This window comes from Lycium barbarum, chromosome 8 (assembly GCF_019175385.1).
Source record: "Lycium barbarum isolate Lr01 chromosome 8, ASM1917538v2, whole genome shotgun sequence".
Lineage (NCBI taxonomy): Eukaryota > Viridiplantae > Streptophyta > Magnoliopsida > Solanales > Solanaceae > Lycium > Lycium barbarum.
Window position 1 is genome coordinate 121,421,198 of NC_083344.1, and position 18,996 is coordinate 121,440,193.

The 18,996-nt window shown below is 34.1% G+C and overlaps 1 protein-coding gene across 1 annotated transcript; it reads left to right on the top strand.

The window, feature by feature from the left end:
• The first annotated feature begins 12,474 nt into the window (after positions 1-12,474).
• On the top strand, positions 12,475-18,604 carry LOC132607009 (sulfoquinovosyl transferase SQD2-like). Its single transcript, XM_060320792.1, has 11 exons — positions 12,475-13,008; positions 14,597-14,663; positions 15,013-15,083; positions 15,265-15,382; positions 15,481-15,554; positions 15,746-15,801; positions 15,893-15,976; positions 16,151-16,238; positions 16,336-16,413; positions 16,592-16,648; positions 17,917-18,604. The coding sequence occupies exons 1-11, from the start codon at positions 12,665-12,667 to the stop codon at positions 18,404-18,406; spliced, it is 1,527 nt and encodes a 508-aa protein (XP_060176775.1). The 5' UTR covers positions 12,475-12,664; the 3' UTR covers positions 18,407-18,604.
• The last annotated feature ends 392 nt before the right edge of the window (positions 18,605-18,996 follow it).

Genomic DNA, 18,996 nt, shown 5'->3' on the forward strand with positions numbered 1-18,996 from the left:
GAACCTCAGGTATCCAAGCGAAGGGCAAAATATAAAGACCACAAATATGAGGGGCAAAATTTAAAGACCACCCCAAAAGAAGGGCAATCCGTGCAAAAAAATGAACAATTAAGTACTCTATTCTTGGGCAACTCAAAATTAAAGGGCATATGAAGAATTTCTCTCCATAGCATCAAATCAAAATGCACATTAATGATTCTAAGTCAACATGCATATAAAAAAAATGCCCTCAAATATTTTGACGTTAGAATCTTATTAACCAAGCTTCACGCTAAGCAATCATTCTTAACTGGTGCCAAACATTTTTTTTCCTCCAGAAAGCATCACAAAACACGCAACTTTTATTTCCATCAAGCCACTTCAATTATCCTGCAATTATACAAGACAAAGTACGACATAAAACAATTTTCTTATTACCTAATGTGGCTTGTGGTTTTAACAATTCCTTTGAAGTGTCTTATCTCGTGAGTGATTTCATTTGCAAGATGATATGCAAGAATGACGTGACAGAGTTCTCCAGTTTCAAATGTCAAAACAACAACTTGCCAAATTGGAACAATTAAATCAATTGCTAAAAGCATTTAGGCCATCATTTCTTTTTATGGTTCTGCCAACTAGGGCATGAGGCCATCATTTTTTTTTTTTTTTTATGGTTCTGCCAACTATAATTCAACCTTTCTATTTTATCAAAAAGATTCAGAAAATTCTTATATTACCCATATAAAAGTAAGGCAGAAACTTGTTATAAAGTCACCAAATTTTGCTAAAAATTGCATGATATATTTTTCATTCGACATGGTCAAAATACCCTTCACACTGACACATTTGGAATAGATAAAAAATATATTACCCACTATCAACATACTTAATTGAGATGATAGTTTTAACCTAAGTATGGACAAAATGTCTATTGTCCATTTAGCTTTTAGTTGCCGCGGCAATTTTGTCAGACATATTCCATTTTTTCCATCACGTATCCCTTTCTTCACATGTGGTGAAATATTCTATCAATATATATATTCTCAATAACTACAAAGATAGTGACTTTCTAGGAATCAAAGAAGATTTTTTTCTTCATCGTAACAAATAATTCTGGACAGATTTCAAAATTTAGCATACACCCAAAACAAAAATAATTTATTTTACAAAGGATTTCCAGAGAAATTTATTTTGACCCAAAATAATATATACATATTATTTTCTTGATCTCAAGAAATACTTACAAGTATTAATGTAAGCTTAATTCATGTTTTACTACCTTGAAAATAATATTCTACACACTTTGAGCACGCTACCATATCATATACCAACTTATTAATTTTATGGCACGCAAGTAAAATATACTTTAAGATCATCAACTAATAAATATCTACCCTAACATTTATAAAATCTGAATTTCATAAATCATAAAGAGTAGAACATTAAAGAATGAACAAAGTAAAGAAGTAGAACCTTATTTTCACCCTTCCTTCTTGGCAACTGCTTTGTTTTTGTTTATTCTAATCTACTTATTGCGATGGAATTGTATTATCCTTATCCCTGAATCTATATATAATATAAAGCTAGGCATAGATAAGGTGATGTGGCACCTCTCTATGACCACCATTCCTATTTTTCTTTTTTCTCCTTTTTTTGACATTTTCCCCTCCATTTCTCTATATAAAATAACACAATAATTTCCTAACTAATTGAATTACCAAAAACCTCTCCCACGTTGTATTAACCTATTTATTACATTTCAATGATCATTACAATTGCATATCAGTTAGATACCTTTTCACCTCCCCATTTTTCTCTATTCTCATAAATTCACATTTAGTGTTCTATTATAAATACCGACTAATTAAGATAGTGCTCATTGGTGTTTCATATCATGTTTTCAGTCCCAATTTATTGAGAATCTGATCATATCCTATTGCTTCGTGTTTTTCTTTTGCTTTATGTTTGAAGTCTTCCCCAATGTGCTATTTTGATGAAACAAATGCAAGTCATCCGGTAACAATAAGCATAATCAGGAGACATAGTGTTTCAATTTAAATATTTTAATGTTTTAATTTACATATACGTACGTGTATTGTATTATTTGAATTCTTACATAATAGTAATATGAATTATTTCTTTCATGTTTCATTTTTTGTCGTATGATATTTGCATGAAATGGTTACTTTAACACCACTGACAATATGGAGATTGCAATATTCATTTTACTCCACCAGAAGCAAGGTATGGCCTACTTCTTTTTAGACTACTATTTTTCCAATTTGCGTTCTAATATATCTTCATTCCTTTTTTGGATGTATCTTTAATTTTTTGTAAATGGAAAAAGATTAGAGGGGAAGTGTAAGATCCATTTCTTGAGCAAATTTATTAATGAAAAAGAGTATTAAAAGAGATGTTGTAAAATGAAGTTTGGTGCATATTCAAAAGCAGATATTCCTATTTCTTTACAATTGCTCAATTAAAGAGTTATTACCAATAACTTATCGTTTCCTTTAATCTCTCCATTACTCTCCTCCTTCTACTTCTTTCTTCCTCCATTTCTTGAAATTAATGTATAATCAATGCTGTATTAATTTGGAACGGAATTATTTTTCTTCAATCGTGGTTTTTATATTGAGTTAAACATTTATGTCATTTTAGTTCTGTAACTCCTTTTAATCACCTATCTCTCATCTTATATCATTTCTCAATTAACTATTCTTCTTTTGTTTTTTCATATTCTTTTATTTTCTTGCTATCTTTTTATTCTCGGCTATGTTTTTTTTTTTTACTGATTCTAATGTTAAAATTAATTCAGGTGAATAAACGTTAAGATACTTCTAGAGCATGAAGCTGGAGATTTCTATCTAAACATTAACTCCTACGGATTCTCTTTACTTTGTGTTTTTGATGTGCGCATTAAATTTTTAGGAGTAACTTTCAAGAGAAATATGTACATTTTGGAATTCACAATATTTTTAATATATTTAATGAAATTATTTTAGAGCAAAAGGTGGTTGTTTATTAAAGGAGACAAGAAGATAAGGGAAGAAGAGGAGAATGAATTTAAAATAGCCATTTTTTAATCGAGAAATGAACTGCTATATAAGGACATAAGAAAGGAAGGAAGATGGAAAAAGAATGAAAAGTGTAAATTTCATTCGTCTTTATCTTTAATTTTTTCTTTAAATTTTAAATGAAGATAAAATTCCGAAAGCTCTAAAATTTAATCTCTAATGATACGACAATTTTTTTTTAATACTTATATGCACATATCAAATGTACACAGTAAAAAAAACATTGTATTTAACCATATATACACATAAAAAGATCATATTTTCTTGATTCTTTTGTCCTTTTAAATGCTTTTTTAAATAAAAGAAATAGAGAATAGTTTCACCTATATTAATCTGTTTAGTATTTGAAGATAAAAAGAACATTAAGATTTTTTGTTTTTACATGATATTTTAACGTTTTACTATTTTAAAGTTCAATGATGTATTCAATTACCGCGCGAAGCGCGGTCAAGTTAACTAGTTTTCTTAATAATCATGGACAGGTGCCTCTCGTTGGTTTAACTTTCAATTGACGCACATTGAATTCAGATTTAACTACGTCTTTTGTAACAGTGAAACCATTTTACACTAATAGAAGTGTAGAACAATATGAGGGCTTCAACCTTTACTCAGGTACCCACTCTATGTGTTTAATTCTTGCTTATATTTTCTTTTCTAGATGCCACACATAAGATTTTTTTCACTTATATTCTTAGCAACATACAGGACAAGCCCCGTCAATTTCCAAGACACATTTTTTCACAAGAATTATACATCCTAAAACTGTAATGACAGAGCAAAGCTAATTCCATGACAATAATGGAATGAAAAGGGTGGAAATTTTGTACACAACTTTGTTATCCATGATCCCTTTTCAACGATCATATTTATTCCAAAATCATCAATCAAGAAAAGATTTCTCACGATACAGATAAATCATGCGAATCTGGCCACCAAGAAATCTTCTTATCTAATATGATTCGTTGTCTTATCATTGCAGACAACACGATATTGCTTCTAATAAAACGACGAAGTTTTTATATCTTCAAACCGAATACACAAGTAAATTTAATAAAACGGTGAGGTTTTTTTATCTTCAAACCGAATAAACAACCAGCGAAGATTTTATATCTTCAAGCCAGTTAAAAGTTACTAAATCGGTAAAGTTTTTATCTTTTTAAAACTGAATAGTAACTTGGAGTGGAAAGTCACACAGATTTTAATCTCCAAACAGGGGAGTAGAAAACCATAAAGGTTTTAGTCTCCAAAAAGAGTATTGTTTTATCTTATGAAAATAGTACTTTTTTTTTTAATCTCTGAAAAGTTTTTTTTTCCTCTGAAAATAGTACTTTTTCCTCTTCTGAAAAGAATAACTTTCTTCTTCTTGAAATGAGTAATTTTCTTCTCCAGTGTTATCAAGGTTTAGTCGCCAAAACCGGGGTAGAAATCACAGAAAAAATAATTTTAAATCTGAAGGAATACTTTTATAACTCAGAAAAGAGTACTTTTATTTCATAAAAAAATTACTTTCTTCTTTGTCAAAAGAGTGAGATTCTAGTAGATTAACAGAATACATAATATATAAAATTACTAATTTCCTTATGACTGTTGTTAATCAGTATTCAAAAAATAATTTAAAACTGAATCTGGAAAGAGAGGAAACAATCTAAAATATAATCTGAAAAGAAAGGAAAATAAATTCGAGCCCACTGAATTCACAGTGTTTCCTTAAGGAAATTATTCACCTCAAGTACCCGAGGTTACGAAATATATCCTCCCAAGATAGAACAAATTAACTCACCAGCGTGGCGGTACCTCAAACCCCGGTGAACGGCGAACTCACTCGACGGCAGTAAATCACACAAGAATTTTAATGATGTGAAAGAAGAAGAAGAGAGGAGAAATTAGAAAATTCGTAAGGAATATCTGAAGGACTGAACAGATTTATATAGCCATTGGTCTGGTTTAGTGAAAAGGTGCACTTTTCAGTTTAGTTGCATCTTTTCAGAAATATTTCCCATTCAACTTAACTAAAACCCAACAAATACTTGGTACTGTTTCAAAATAGATGGACAATTACAGACTTTCTGTTCTCCTCTCTATTGCTTCAACTACAAATCACAACATTCTGTTGTTGTGGAAAATTCGAATTAATTGCTCGAATTCGAATTTCAGAGGCTTTGTAAAATCCTGAAGGAATTCTACCACCATCCCTTCCTTCACTAACTAAGTGGAGGTTTAAATTCCTTAAGGATAGAGATTACTCTATCAAAGCGTCCCTACTTCTGAAACCTATTTTTCTAACAGAACCAACGTCTATCTTTTGTTTAAATTTGTTCTTTTAATTTGTAGATATTGACTGACATACCATATGGCAACTCTTTTATGTACTATATCTTTTTTTGGTTTCTCATCCGGTGTTCGATACCACCCAAGGGAGCTCGAATTCGAGACCTCCTATTTAATAATGGAATAGTACCAGTCGCTACACCATAATCCTTGTTGGTCTTTTACGTACTATATCAACATTTATCGTGTTTGTAAAATAAAATAAAATTCTACATGAACCATAAACTCTGATTTAATAAGGCAATAATGGGCTAATGCATTTGGTTTAAACGAATTGGTTGGGGGGGGGGGGGGGGGGGGGATTTTGAATTGAGAGTGTGGTTGATGGATTTTCCTCCATCCTTTATCATAGATCTCGGGTTGGAGTATGCGAATTCGAATTAGTCGGACCTCAACGCGGTTACGAGGAAAAATATAAAAAACCTGACTATAAACTCAAGTGGATATCTTCATGGTTTTGCGTGCTACAGAAAAGGTTAGTTTCAAGTACAAGAAAGCGCTCTAAAACAGTTGTAATAGCAAAGAATTAATGATTGTCTGAATTTATAGAAAGAAGCATATACCTCATGATACAAAATGCTCATTTTTCAACGAACCTAACTAGATGGGGTAGAGACATTTAAAACGATTTGAATGATACTTTTGAAAAATGTCAATCTTGATAGGCTATATTATTATTTTCGCATGTTATCAGAAAAAGATGGAAACAATAATAGACTTGACTAATTAATACGACCAATGCATTAACAGCATATCAATCATAGTTGAAAGATGAAGAGACTGAAATGTTTTTCTTTTCTCTTCTTTCCTTTTTTGGAGATTGCAAAATGTTTGATGCGAAATTATTGTACTCCCTCCGTTCACTTATACTTGTTCATTACAGCCAAACCTCTTTATAACGGTATCATTGGGTTCGAAAATTTTCAGGTGTTATAGAGAATGATTGTTATACACCTATAACAGCATTGACATTTAAATAACATTTCGCTGTTATAGGCAAAAAAGATGCATAAAATCTAATGCCAAATTCTAAGCTTAATCACACTTTGTATAACGAAAGAAAATCGTTTAATGATGAAAATATATATATATATATATTCATATAATATTTTTTTATTTTAATAGTGTATTAAATGATCAAATATTTGGTCAAAATCTCTACACTTATTATTGGTAATCATTGTTGACACCTAATTTCGTCCCTCCATTATGCCAATGTATTTCCTTGGGCTTCTAAATTTATTGACGAGCTAAACACTTTATTTTCACTATTATTTTTATTGCTACTACTATTAATATCGTTACTTTTATTTTCAACATTACTAGCATTACTTTATCACAAATTTCAAAATGGTTCTTCATCATTTTATTTTCGGATTTTGTGCTCGTTAAATTAATTATACTTTATCAAGTCCTTTATTTTCTACATATTAATCACTAATTATCATAGTATATATTGTACTAATTATTAAATTAGAAACCCAAAAAATAATTAAATAGAAGAGGAAGGATCAACAATTTCAGCCCACATTATTCCCAAACGATCAGCCCATTACCCCTTAATAACTCACCCGACCAGCCCACACTTGCCTTCCACCCGACCCGGCCCAATTCTTTTAAAATCTATTCAACCCTAAACGAACAAAAGAACAGCCCAGCCGACCTTGTCGTCTTCTTCACGCCTCACTCCTCTTCCTTCCCTCTCCATTTCTAGAAAAACCTAATCTCGTTTCCATTTCCAAGTAAAATTTGTCCTCACATCTTTGTTCTGTCGTTGAAATGGCAGAGGATCCCTTTTCTCGTTTCAGAACACAACAGGTCCTCAAAAGACCACAGGATTTCGGTCCACTTCGGGCAAAAATCTGAAGCAAGCACGTGAAAGGACTCCAACGTTCAGATTAGCAAAAAAAACTTCGACTCAATTTCGACATCCCGCCCAAAATCGAAACCCTAGTCACTACACATATAAATATCACTCTTAAGTATTCAGTGAAGGGGGGCGTTTTTGGAACCACCGAATACTTTACCACACTCAACATTTCTATCTTTCCACCACTACTTTAAATTTGGGATTTGTTCAAATTCGATTCTGTTTTCGGGTTCTTTTTTTTTTTTCAGCCACCTTGATCTCTTTAAAAAATCAACATTTTTTTCCATCCCTATACTGTCGGGTATACTTACGAAGTAGTTATGTGTTCACACATGTTTGTTTCGGTTGGTTGAATCTCAGTTTATGACTTGTAGTATTATGCATGCTCAGGATTAGTTAGTTTGGTTTTGGTTTTGGTTTTTATGATGTTTGTATGTTCATGTCTTAATTTAATTCGGGTTTTGCAGTTTAATAGGGTAGCATTTCATATCCTTTATGTGCTCCATTTGAGTAGGTTTAATTATGCGCAATCTTTAGCTTTGCACTTAGTTTAGATTCAAAGGATTAGTAGTGCACTAGGTTCGGTTTAGCATTGCTGTGGTTAGCTGCTAATATTGATAGTTTTAGTTTTCCTCATTCATGACTAGATAGATTAATATGAATCTTGTTGGTGGTTGTTAATACATTAGCAACACGCTCGGTTGATTTAGGTCGTTATGAGAGAAGAGTGAGCTTAAACCTCAGACCTTTTGCAGTTAAGACCTTTATGGATGGCTAATAGAAGGAGATATTAATATAACTAGTGATAGCTTATATCATATAAGTGTTAATTTGGTTTAAACTGTGTTAAGCTGGGTCAATGTGACCAGATATTGCATTATGCCTCAGCAGGGCTAATTTCAACTGTGATTAAGTAATCTTGTATGGGGAGATTTTCTATAGTTCATAATTTAAGCTTGACATAGAAATGAGGCTGTTTGCAATGTCAGTGTGTAGAAAATAATAACAACCTTCCAATCCTTTCCCTTTATTTACTTTTCTTGCTTCAGTCTTTGTTTGGTTCTGTGATTATATGTTGGTTTTGAATAGATCAGTTCGGAATATGTAGTTAAACATGATGGCTGTCCAAATTCCCTTTTTTTTTTCGCAAATCATGAACCTGCTCCTTTATTTCATGACTGTTTGAAGTATTAGTTAAAATCAGGGACAGAAATGGACTGTTATGTTCAGGTTCCTTCATGATAAGTCTTGGGTATAAAGGAGATTATTTGTTTGTATGTATAAGACTAATTCCATTCGAGTCAATGCATTTTCCTTAGTTCATTGCACTTACAAAAAGGAATATCGCTTCTCCTTCGTTTTCGCTATTCTCTCAGAGTCACGGTTTAGTTTTAGGCAATCTTGACCAGTTTCATCTCTGTTTGGGTTCTTCACTGGTGTTTATGTTAATTTCAATACTTATCTGCTTGGCTGCTTGAATTAGAATAGTTTAGCGTGTCGAGATTGCTTATCAGATAAACAAAACTGTTGGTTTGTGCACTGTTTGCATATCTTTATTTTGCCTACTGTTTGCATACATCTTTCTTTATATCGTAACAATGCATATCTTTATTTTGCCTACTGTTTGCATACATCTTTCTTTGTCTATCGTGGTAGTTCAATTGTTTGCATACATTTCCCTTATCTATTTTTCCTACCTATTTCTCATTCGATCATATCCCATAAGTTTTTGCACCTCTCACATCTGTTGTAGCTGGTTGTGTTCAATATTGGAATTTGCTTGTTTCTTCAGATTGTTGATGTTATAGTGAATGTAATATTTTTGAATTTGTTCGGCATAAGTTCTTTAACTTTCTTCTTTATCCTCCATAATTACTTTAATCAGGTTTTCTTTCTAATCCTTTTCATCCTCTTTCTTTGCATGAACTGGGAATTTCGAATCCCAAATATCCTCGAGTTGCCTCGACAACCTAGCTGCCACATTCATGAGATAATGTTGCTTATTGCTGCTGTCCTCTCTGTGACGAATCGCCGTGTCTCTTAGACAGACAGTTGACGTGTTTAAGGCCTAAGCTTACCACTTGCCATAGGCTGCTGTGACACCCCTGTTTTCCCTTCCATGTTCGGGCTGCATGGGTTATACAGAAAGCATTGACACTCAGCTAAATGTTCCATTAACTTGTTCCGTTTTGTTGGGTTGTTTGCTCTATTTGCTTGTGTGGTATTTGGTGAACAATAAAACTAACAATCGATTTTATTTAGTCATAGCATTTTCAGACTTGACTGATAGATGAACAACAAGAGGCAGTAGTAAGGCTCTGTCTAATTCTCGTTGGTTGAATTGAACTATGAGAGACTTAAGTAATCTATAGTAATAGCACTTCTGCTTATTATGGTACTAGACAAGTAGTAATGACCAAGAGTCCATAAAGAGGAATACACACAACAATGCTGTTTATTGGGGGTGAATTAATTGACACTTTGACCATGGATTTTCTGCAATTCAGTTAAGACAAAATAGAGAGACCCAAGTTGGAGATTTTAAGAAATTTAAGTTCTTGTTGGCACTATAAAGAACCTGCACTAAGAGAGAATTGAGCTTGTAGGATTGTGATACAGAGTCACATCCACATTTTTAACCTTAACTAATTAACATAAGTCCGGTCGGTTAATCATTATTAATGGGTCTTAAAGGATGCCTAATACCTTTCCTTTAGACTAATTGAACTCTTACCTAGAATTTTAAGTTTCGTAGACCTTAAAAAGGAGTTAACTTTAAAAAATAATTTTAATGAATTTTAGGCGTCCTAATTCACCATAAATAATTAGGTGGCGACTCCCTAACTTTAATTAACCCCGAAATTATCGAATGTTGTAAATTATTTTGGCTTCGGTTAAAATAGGGTATAACAATCATGATATTCTATTTTTATAAAGATGGTTAATTATTATATTACCAAAAAAAGAAGATAGTTGTTATATGGGGGGTAATTTTACAAAGAGCATACTGTTATAAAGTTGGTTGTTGCTGTTATAGGTGAAATGCTGTTATATAAAGTTGGTTGTTGCTGTTATAGGTGAAATGCTGTTATAGAGAAGTAAAATATAACATAAAAAATGGGTTCCGAAAAAAAAAATTGGTTGTTATAGAGAGGTGCTTTTATATGCGGCTGCCGTTATAGAGAGGTCTGACTGTATATTAAAAATAAATTTTTACTTTTACTTACCACTTTTAGCATTTTAAGAGACGATAATTTCTTTTTTCCTATTTTACCCATAGTATTAATTACTCTTTCCAAATCGTCTTTCAAGTCCATTAAAAATATGCACTAATTAATATGGGTTTCATGGTAAATTACACACTTCATTTATTACTTTTTAAGAAATGTGCAAAGTCCATAGTTGATAAGTAAAAGTGAACGGAGAGAGTAATTATCAGAGGTGCTGTTGCAAAATGGAGCTAATCTTCATGTTTCTTTTTTGTTAAGAGAATAGAAATAAAATATTTGGGGTGTAGTTGTAATGAACTTGGTTGTCCTTTTGCATGAGAGGGTGGGGGGGGGGGGGGGGGGTATGGACAATGCGACCACATCCTGTGTAGGCAGCCGACTGATTGATCCCTTTTCATTTCGCTAACATCATATTTCTACAATTTGTTAGGAAAAAATTTGAGATAAAAATAGATATTTTATTTTCAGTATTTGTCATTTTTATGTAAAAAGTATATTTAAATTTTATACTCCTCCATCCCAAACATAATGTCTTAGTTAATATTTGGACTTTTTTTACCATATTGTTTTCTAATACTTTCTAAATATTTTGAATTGTTAACTATTGTGACTTATAGTACTTTTTATGCAGATTTTGAATATGTAATTTTTGTTTTATTTTTAAATTAAAAATTCTATGTCTGAATTCACCCCAATTTTGATCAATTTGACCCTCGTAATGAATCAAGACAATCTTTTTCGAGACCGAGGAAGTACTTTTTTTGTAAATAAATTTAAGGACATAGAGTCTGTTTGGATTGACTTATTTTAGGGAAATTTATGTGGTGTAGACTGTAGAGAACATATAAGAGGTATTTACATTTAGTAATTACACTTTACTTTAATTACATTTGCTAGCTAAATGTTGTGTTTCAATTACACGAGATAACTAATACAGCAACACTCCTCTTCAACCGCGCCCGGCACTTCCGCCCCTTCCTCCCCCACCATCTTCGCCACTTTCGCCTCTGTACCACTATAACCGCCAGCCTTGGTACTGCCCTCCACGGAGGATTTGAGTGTATTTCTCAGATCTTAGTGTATTCTTCGGTGACATGTTTGCCGGATATCAAAAGTTTGGAAGTTGTCGGCTGGAGATTCATCATTGTTGTTGCTTGAGATGTATTTGTATTTATGTTGAATATATAGAAAGAAATGGTTTCTGGTTGGATCCTTACTGGACGACAGAGACGACGACAAGCAGGGGCAGACGCGGCGACATAGCTATAGCATATTGTCGCCGTTGTCGGCGGTGTATTTTTTATCTGAGCGTATTTTATTGCTTGTATCTCAGATCTGAGCGTATCTTATTGCTTGTATCTCAGATCTGAGTGTATCTTATTTCTTGTATCTCAGATCTTAATGTTTTTTAGTATATTCGTTATTTTTTTAGTGTAAAATTCAGTGTTTCTTATGTATTTTTCGCAAGTATTTTGAAGGAGATCTTTTTGTATACAAATAAATACAGTGAACTTGAATACAACTGAATAGCCCTATGTTTTTTTGCACTTATGTTGTTTGAATACAACCGAATTGAATACACTGAAATACAGGTGAATTGGAAAATAGCCGAATTTGAATGCATGTTAATGTAGGTACGAAATGTAATTAGCAAAAGTGTAGCTATGCCTAAAAGAACCCCAAAGTATAGTCATTTGTGAAAATTTTCCTTTATTTTAGATGTTTTTAAGCCAAAATAATTTTTAAGCTCTTTTATAATATTTGTATAAAATAAAAAAGTATTTTTAAGCGCTTTTAATTCAGCTAAATCCAAACAGATTCTTAGTTGAATTCAGCCAGGCCAAACGGGTTCTTCACTGTTTCTTGTGTTAAAAACTCTAAGTTCAAAAACTTATAACACAGCAGAAATGTTTAACACATTTGCAAGCAACAGCCAAATCTTGAAAACTTCAATAATATGAAAATGACCCTATGAATGAGGACCAATAATGTTTATTAGCGCCTTGTGAAATTTGTGGCATATACTCTCCAATTATTCCATATTTCACTCATAGTGTAAAAGAATATCCACTACCCCCTTCCATGGTGTCTCTCTTTAAAAACTCCACACTTGTCTGCTTTCTCATCTCAGCTAATCAAATTCAAATATATTTAACAAATCATTATCCAAAAAACTCACCATGACCGCCTCTTCTCTCTTTATAAATCCTAGTATTATCTCTTCTTCTTCCTCTTCATCTACTACTTCTTTTGTTTCAGTAGCCACAAGTTTTCATGAATTCTCTTACTTTTGTACTTCAAGAACAAACCCCATTAGCTTAATATGTACACAAGTTAATTTTTTGCAGCAAGAAAGGCCCACAATTAGTGGGAAATTCAAGAAAAGACCCTTAATTGCAGCTACCAAAATGGGAGATAAAGAGTATAGAGAAGAAGAAGAAGAGGGTCCTTCTCTTTTGGTTGAATCTGAAGTAACTTCAAAGCCTAGACGTATTGCTATCTTTGTTGAACCTTCTCCTTTTTCGTGAGTCTTTTTTCTCCACTTTTATAATCTTATAATTTGGACATAAACTGCAATGTTGTTGGCGTTAATCACTAAACTGTGGTTTTTGCTCTTTCTGTTTGGTGAATTAAGTTTGATTGATCCATTAGGTTTAAGTTCTTTCTCCCTATTCATATATACTGACTGATGTTACTTATGGAGGTCGAGGATTAGGGTAGAAGGTTAGTCGGTAGCTGTGTGTTGTAGTTGTATGATTTAGGTATCGCGTAGTTTCTTTTTTCACCAACCTGTACTTATTTGTTGTCTCATTGTTCTTACAATCCTGTGTCGGTTACATTTCTTTTGAGCCGAGGGTCTATTAGAAACAACCTCTCTATCTCGCAAAGGTAGGGGTAAGGTCTGCGTACATCCTCCCCTCCCCAAACTTCACTTGTGGGATTACACTGGATATGTTGTTGTTGTTATTGTTGTATACTACTTATGTGATAACGAATAAGTAATTTGTTTCTCCTGTAACTAAAAGCTTTGGTAATGTGTTATATGAGTTGTATTTGAGGAGTATTTTTGCGACATTTCCTATATACACTGTTAATTTGCAGCATTATTGTTAATGTATGTGAACTCCGTTCATGTTAATTTTAATGAATTCAATTTTATCATATATTCAATCTACTTTGGTATGTGGTTTTGTTGATTCTTGTCCAGACTTTTAAGGAACTTTTGCTGTCAAAAGTGTTTACTGACTTTCCATAAGTTATCTGTTTGGTCTTCACATCTTCAGTTATATGCCAGAATCTGTAAAGTAGATAATGATTCTTAGCATAAGTTCTCTTTTTCATCCTATGGAATGTAGACTTGATCAACTTATGCTTTTGGAACAAATCTCTCGTGCTAAAGACATGGAATTGGAGCCAATAGACCTTGAATAGCCTGTAAGAAAGGATTTATGTTAATGCTTAGCCTAGACCTAAGGGAAAGACCTATGATTCTATGAAATGTCTTCACTAAAGGGAAGTCGTATATGCTTATTAGTTGTAGCAATGTGCATGGTCAATCACAATCTCAAAACTTGTTTTTTTACAATCATTACCACTTCAGTGTTGGAACCTTTTTTTTTTTTTTTTTTTTTTTTTATAATTCTGAGCTGCATTTAAGTCTTTGTTATTCCTGCATTCTTCTTTAATGGTTCCTCGTAGTATTTGGGAATGTCAATTTCATATCTGCCTCGCAAAACAAATAAAGCTCTGTCCAATCAGACACCTTTCAACCTTAGATACACTTCAGAAGAATTCCCGCTTTTATTACAATTTTCCGTCTTTATTGCTCAGTGGCACTTAGAAGCAACACTGTCATCCTTTAATTTTGGGAGTCGGAGATGTTCTTAGCTGGGGACTCCGTTGACGTAATATTGTAGATTATGGAATCAGCTTTGATCAGTAAATTTAGAGAACAAAGGTTGAGATTTCCAGAAAAACAAATCCTGACCTAGTTTTGACTTCTGATCAAAATTCATGTGCATCATCTGAACGAGACCTTACAACAATTATATTTTTACTCGATTGGGCTTACATTTTGTCATAACCACCATTTTCCTTTGTGAAATGTGCAGGTATGTATCCGGCTATAAGAACCGGTTCCAGAATTTTATAAGATATCTCCGTGAAATGGGGGACGAGGTATAATCGTTGCTGACAAGAGTGTTGTTGATTACTGATAGCTGTTGTTGTTCTTTTGATCTTCTTAACTTACTGCTATGCCATGTGTCGAGCAACAAAATTGATATGTTTGAGCTGATAACATCAATTTTACAATCTTGACCTCTACTAGTTCTGTTCCCCTGAACTAATTTCAAGCAATTTTGATATGCTTTGTCTGCACATGCCTAGAAACAGTTATTCTAACAGTCTTTCATAGGGACTAACCGTAATAAATGCTTCTTAGCCATATAGACTACACGGGCTAAGAATTGAAGATTTACACCTGATGTTTGGCCATTTATAATCCTCTGTTAATTTTGTCGTACAGGTTATGGTTGTGACAACGCATGAAGGAGTACCTGAAGAGTTTTATGGAGCAAAGTTGATTGGATCACGAAGGTTGCAGATTATACTTCCTTTCATATATTCCTTTTTCACGTTTACTCTATAAATTCACTCAATTCTGTCTGTCGCAAACTTAGCAAAATCAGTGATGTTTAAGGGTGCATGACGATGAAATATTCTCCATGTATGGTAATTGGCTAGTTCTTTAAGAAAAATTTGCTTACTTTATTTGCAGTTTTCCCTTGCCGTGGTACCAAAAGGTGCCGCTGTCACTCGCTCTCAGCCCAAGAATAATTTCAGAAGTAGCACGATTCAAACCTGACATCATACATGCATCATCTCCTGGTATAATGGTGAGTTGCTCTTTCCTCCTGCTTTCAGTGGTGCAGTGATGTTTGTCTTGTTGCTTCAAGGAGCTTAAGGTGGTTCTAATTTTTTTTCCTATTGTTAGGTATTTGGTGCTCTTATCATTGCAAAACTGTTATGTGTGCCGATAGTGATGTCTTATCACACGCATGTGCCTGTGTAAGTCACACTTCTGAATATCTTGTCTCCAGATGGGAATTTGATAGCTTCTGTAAATTACGTGATTCAAGAAGCAAAGGCTTTTCCTCTGTTGATCTTCCTGATGAGTAACATGAAGGGTTTTCTGAGGCTTCTTCAAGCACTTTATATTAATTAAGGGCTCTTCGCTGATCCTGGTTCTTGTTTTGCAGGTACATACCTAGATATACCTTTAGTTGGTTGGTGCAACCTATGTGGATGGTTATAAGTATGTTAGCAGAGCATTCTCTTCTGCAGTAGCTATTCTCTCTCAGGTCTCCAGCTCTGTATACTAATTAAGACATACTGCTGCTTATCAGAGTTTCTACATAGAGCTGCTGATCTTACACTGGTGCCATCTGCTGCTATTGCGAAGGATCTGAAAGCTTATCGGGTAACAGCAGGTAAAAGACCGAAATGCACTTTACTAATTAGGAAAGGCAAAAACAGTATTGTCTTCTCTGTTCTGTCAAAGCAGTTTTTGTTGGTCTTAGATGCGTACTCCCACTAGGCTTCTTTTAGCTGCTAATGCTCTGCTCAAAGTTGCTGACTGTTCCTCTCTTTTGCTTATTTGTCAGCTAACAAAATACGGCTGTGGAATAAGGGTGTTGATTCTGAGAGCTTTCACCCCCGGTATCGATCTCATGAAATGCGACTAAGACTGAGGTTGGAGCTTCCTGCCGAAGAATCCATCCACTTTGTAAACAACCTTAATGCTTATTGATAATTCTTTTTCCTTTCTCCTTTTGCTCTTCATGATCAGCAACGGGGAACCTGATAAACCATTGATAGTCCATGTTGGACGACTTGGAGTCGAGAAGAATTTGGATTTCCTCAAAAGGTATTGCCTCTCTTTGTTAATGAGAAAGAATAAGACTTTGCACTTTTGGCTAATGTGTGGCCAGGTAAATGATCCTCAAATTAAGGGCAAAAGTTGTATCAATGAAACTGAGTGGTTATGAAGTTGAATGAAGGTTCTGGTAACTTGCACTTGACATTTCAACATGACTTTGGAACAGGTTAATGGATAGACTTCCAGAAGCTCGCATAGCTTTTATTGGAGATGGGCCATATAGGTGAGTTGCAGTAGCAATTTTACCTTTTGACTTTCAGAATTTTAACAGGACCATTTACCAGCATGTCACTGTAAAAGATTTTTTTTATCTAGTGTCATGCATAATAAGCTGTCGATTGTCTTTTTTTTTTCTTCTGATAATAATAGGCTGTCAAGTCTATGAAGAAGATTACCGGTGAGGATCTTGTGTGAAAAGAGTCATGACTAGACACTAGTTATATTTCACTGTTCTTGATCTGTATTGCTAGAAATTTTGCTTAGCTTCTGTGGTGAATAAGAGACAAAAATCAGGAAAACACTATGCTACCTGATAATCCCACTGAACATTTATCGACTTTTACTTTAGTAGGTAAGGTCTTACTATAGCAGAATCCTGAATTTAAAACAATAGCAACATTTATATCCCAATTGTCATGTAGGAGTTGCTGAATTATTGGTAGAGTTCATCAGTTAAGCATTATCATTTCTTAGTTAAACATTACCATTCATTTGTTACCATGTTGGAACTCGAGGTCTCTTAAGGTCAAATCACATTAACTCTCCTTTGTCTAGATTAAATTTTCTACCTCTTTGGCAAGAACTATTGGATTTGAAACCCTATGTCCCAATCTTGGGGCACAAATCCAATAGTTTTTTCTTCTTTTTGTCATTTCAAAAAAAAATATTGGATTTGAACCCCAATATTGGGACATGGGTCATTTGGATATAATGGGCTGTGTGATAAATCATATAATACGAGTGATCAGTGACCACTTGTTCTTCTGTGAATGAATGGCCTCTCCATTTATTTTCAAGCTTGCTTTTCAAACCGGCCTATCACTCTCCTCTATGAAAAGGTTCTTCCATAATCACTCTCAACAAGACATCCATTCCCCTTTCAAATGAACAGAGAATAAGACTTTTCTCTTCGTCACTGAAATCTGCCATTCACACAAAAGGGAACAAGGAATTCTCAACGAAAAGTGCTCACTGACTTGGATACGGAAATCATGGAAGTAAAAGTGTCTGAAAATCTTATAAGTAAAAATGTGTGTTGGAAGTTAAATTGTCTTCAAATGCATTGTCTGCAGCCCATCTCGAATGGACATCATTGGTGTGTGAGAATACTCTACTGTCAAATGTATTGATCGATTGAGAATGTGGACATCGGAATGCGTTGCTATTTTATAAGAATATATACCCCCTCTTTGCCTACATCAAAAAGAGGTGTAATATAGTGTTCCTATAAAAGATTGAACTCCAAATTATTCATTTCATCACTTGTTGTAGGGAGGAGTTGGAGAAAATGTTCTCTGGCATGCCTGTAGTGTTCACAGGTATGTTACTAGGGGAGGAGCTTTCTCAGGCATATGCCAGTGGAGATATTTTCGTTATGCCGTCAGAGTCTGAGACACTTGGATTCGTCGTTTTGGAGGCCATGTCATCAGGACTTCCTGTTTTGGCTGCCCGTGCTGGAGGAATTCCAGATATAATTCCTGATGATCAGCAGGGAAAAACTGGATATCTGTTTAATCCTGGGGATCTTGACGACTGCTTGAGCAAACTGGAGCCACTATTGCACGATGCTGAATTGAGAGAAACTATTGGCCGGGCTGCACGTGCAGAAATGGAGAAGTATGATTGGAAGGCTGCCACAAGAAAAATTCGTAATGAGCAGTATAATGCAGCCATTTGGTTCTGGAGGAAGAAGAGAGCACAGTTGGCGAGACCATTTCAATGGTTGTTCAAGCGTAGGCTCCAGGCATCAGAAGTACTGTAGGTGATGTATTTCTCAGATTTATTTGTAATAGTATAGTTTTTATGCTTAGGAAGGTGCTTAATTCTCTCATTGCTTACATGATGTAAAATATTGGCCAGCAAATATAGTCTCCTGCTGCAGTTGTCATGTCTTTGCAAATATTGACCTGAAAAGCCCTTGCATGCGTCATATAAATGATAAAGAAACTATTGTATGCTACTATTATCTTCTTCTAAACTCAAAAGTCCAGCTTGATGTGAAAGAAGTTCGATAATAGAACTAATGGGAGCTTAACGACACCAGAGTCTCAGACGTAAACTCACTTACAAGACGAATTGTGACAATAGTCTGACACCAGTTATGTAAAGTTTTGCGTACGCCAGTGGTAATCTTTGAGATGTTACGAATCTCTATCCAAGTTATCTACAGTATGGATATGGCACTGTACAGAAGACAAGCTTTCTCCATGGATGTTAAATGGACAAGGGCGAAAAGATCAAAAGACAGAAATTTGAAAAGGACTTTCGTTTGCTATAATCACGTGTAAAATAAATGGAGATGTTAGAAATGGAGAGATGAAGTAACTCATAGCATCCAGTGACTGAAGTCAG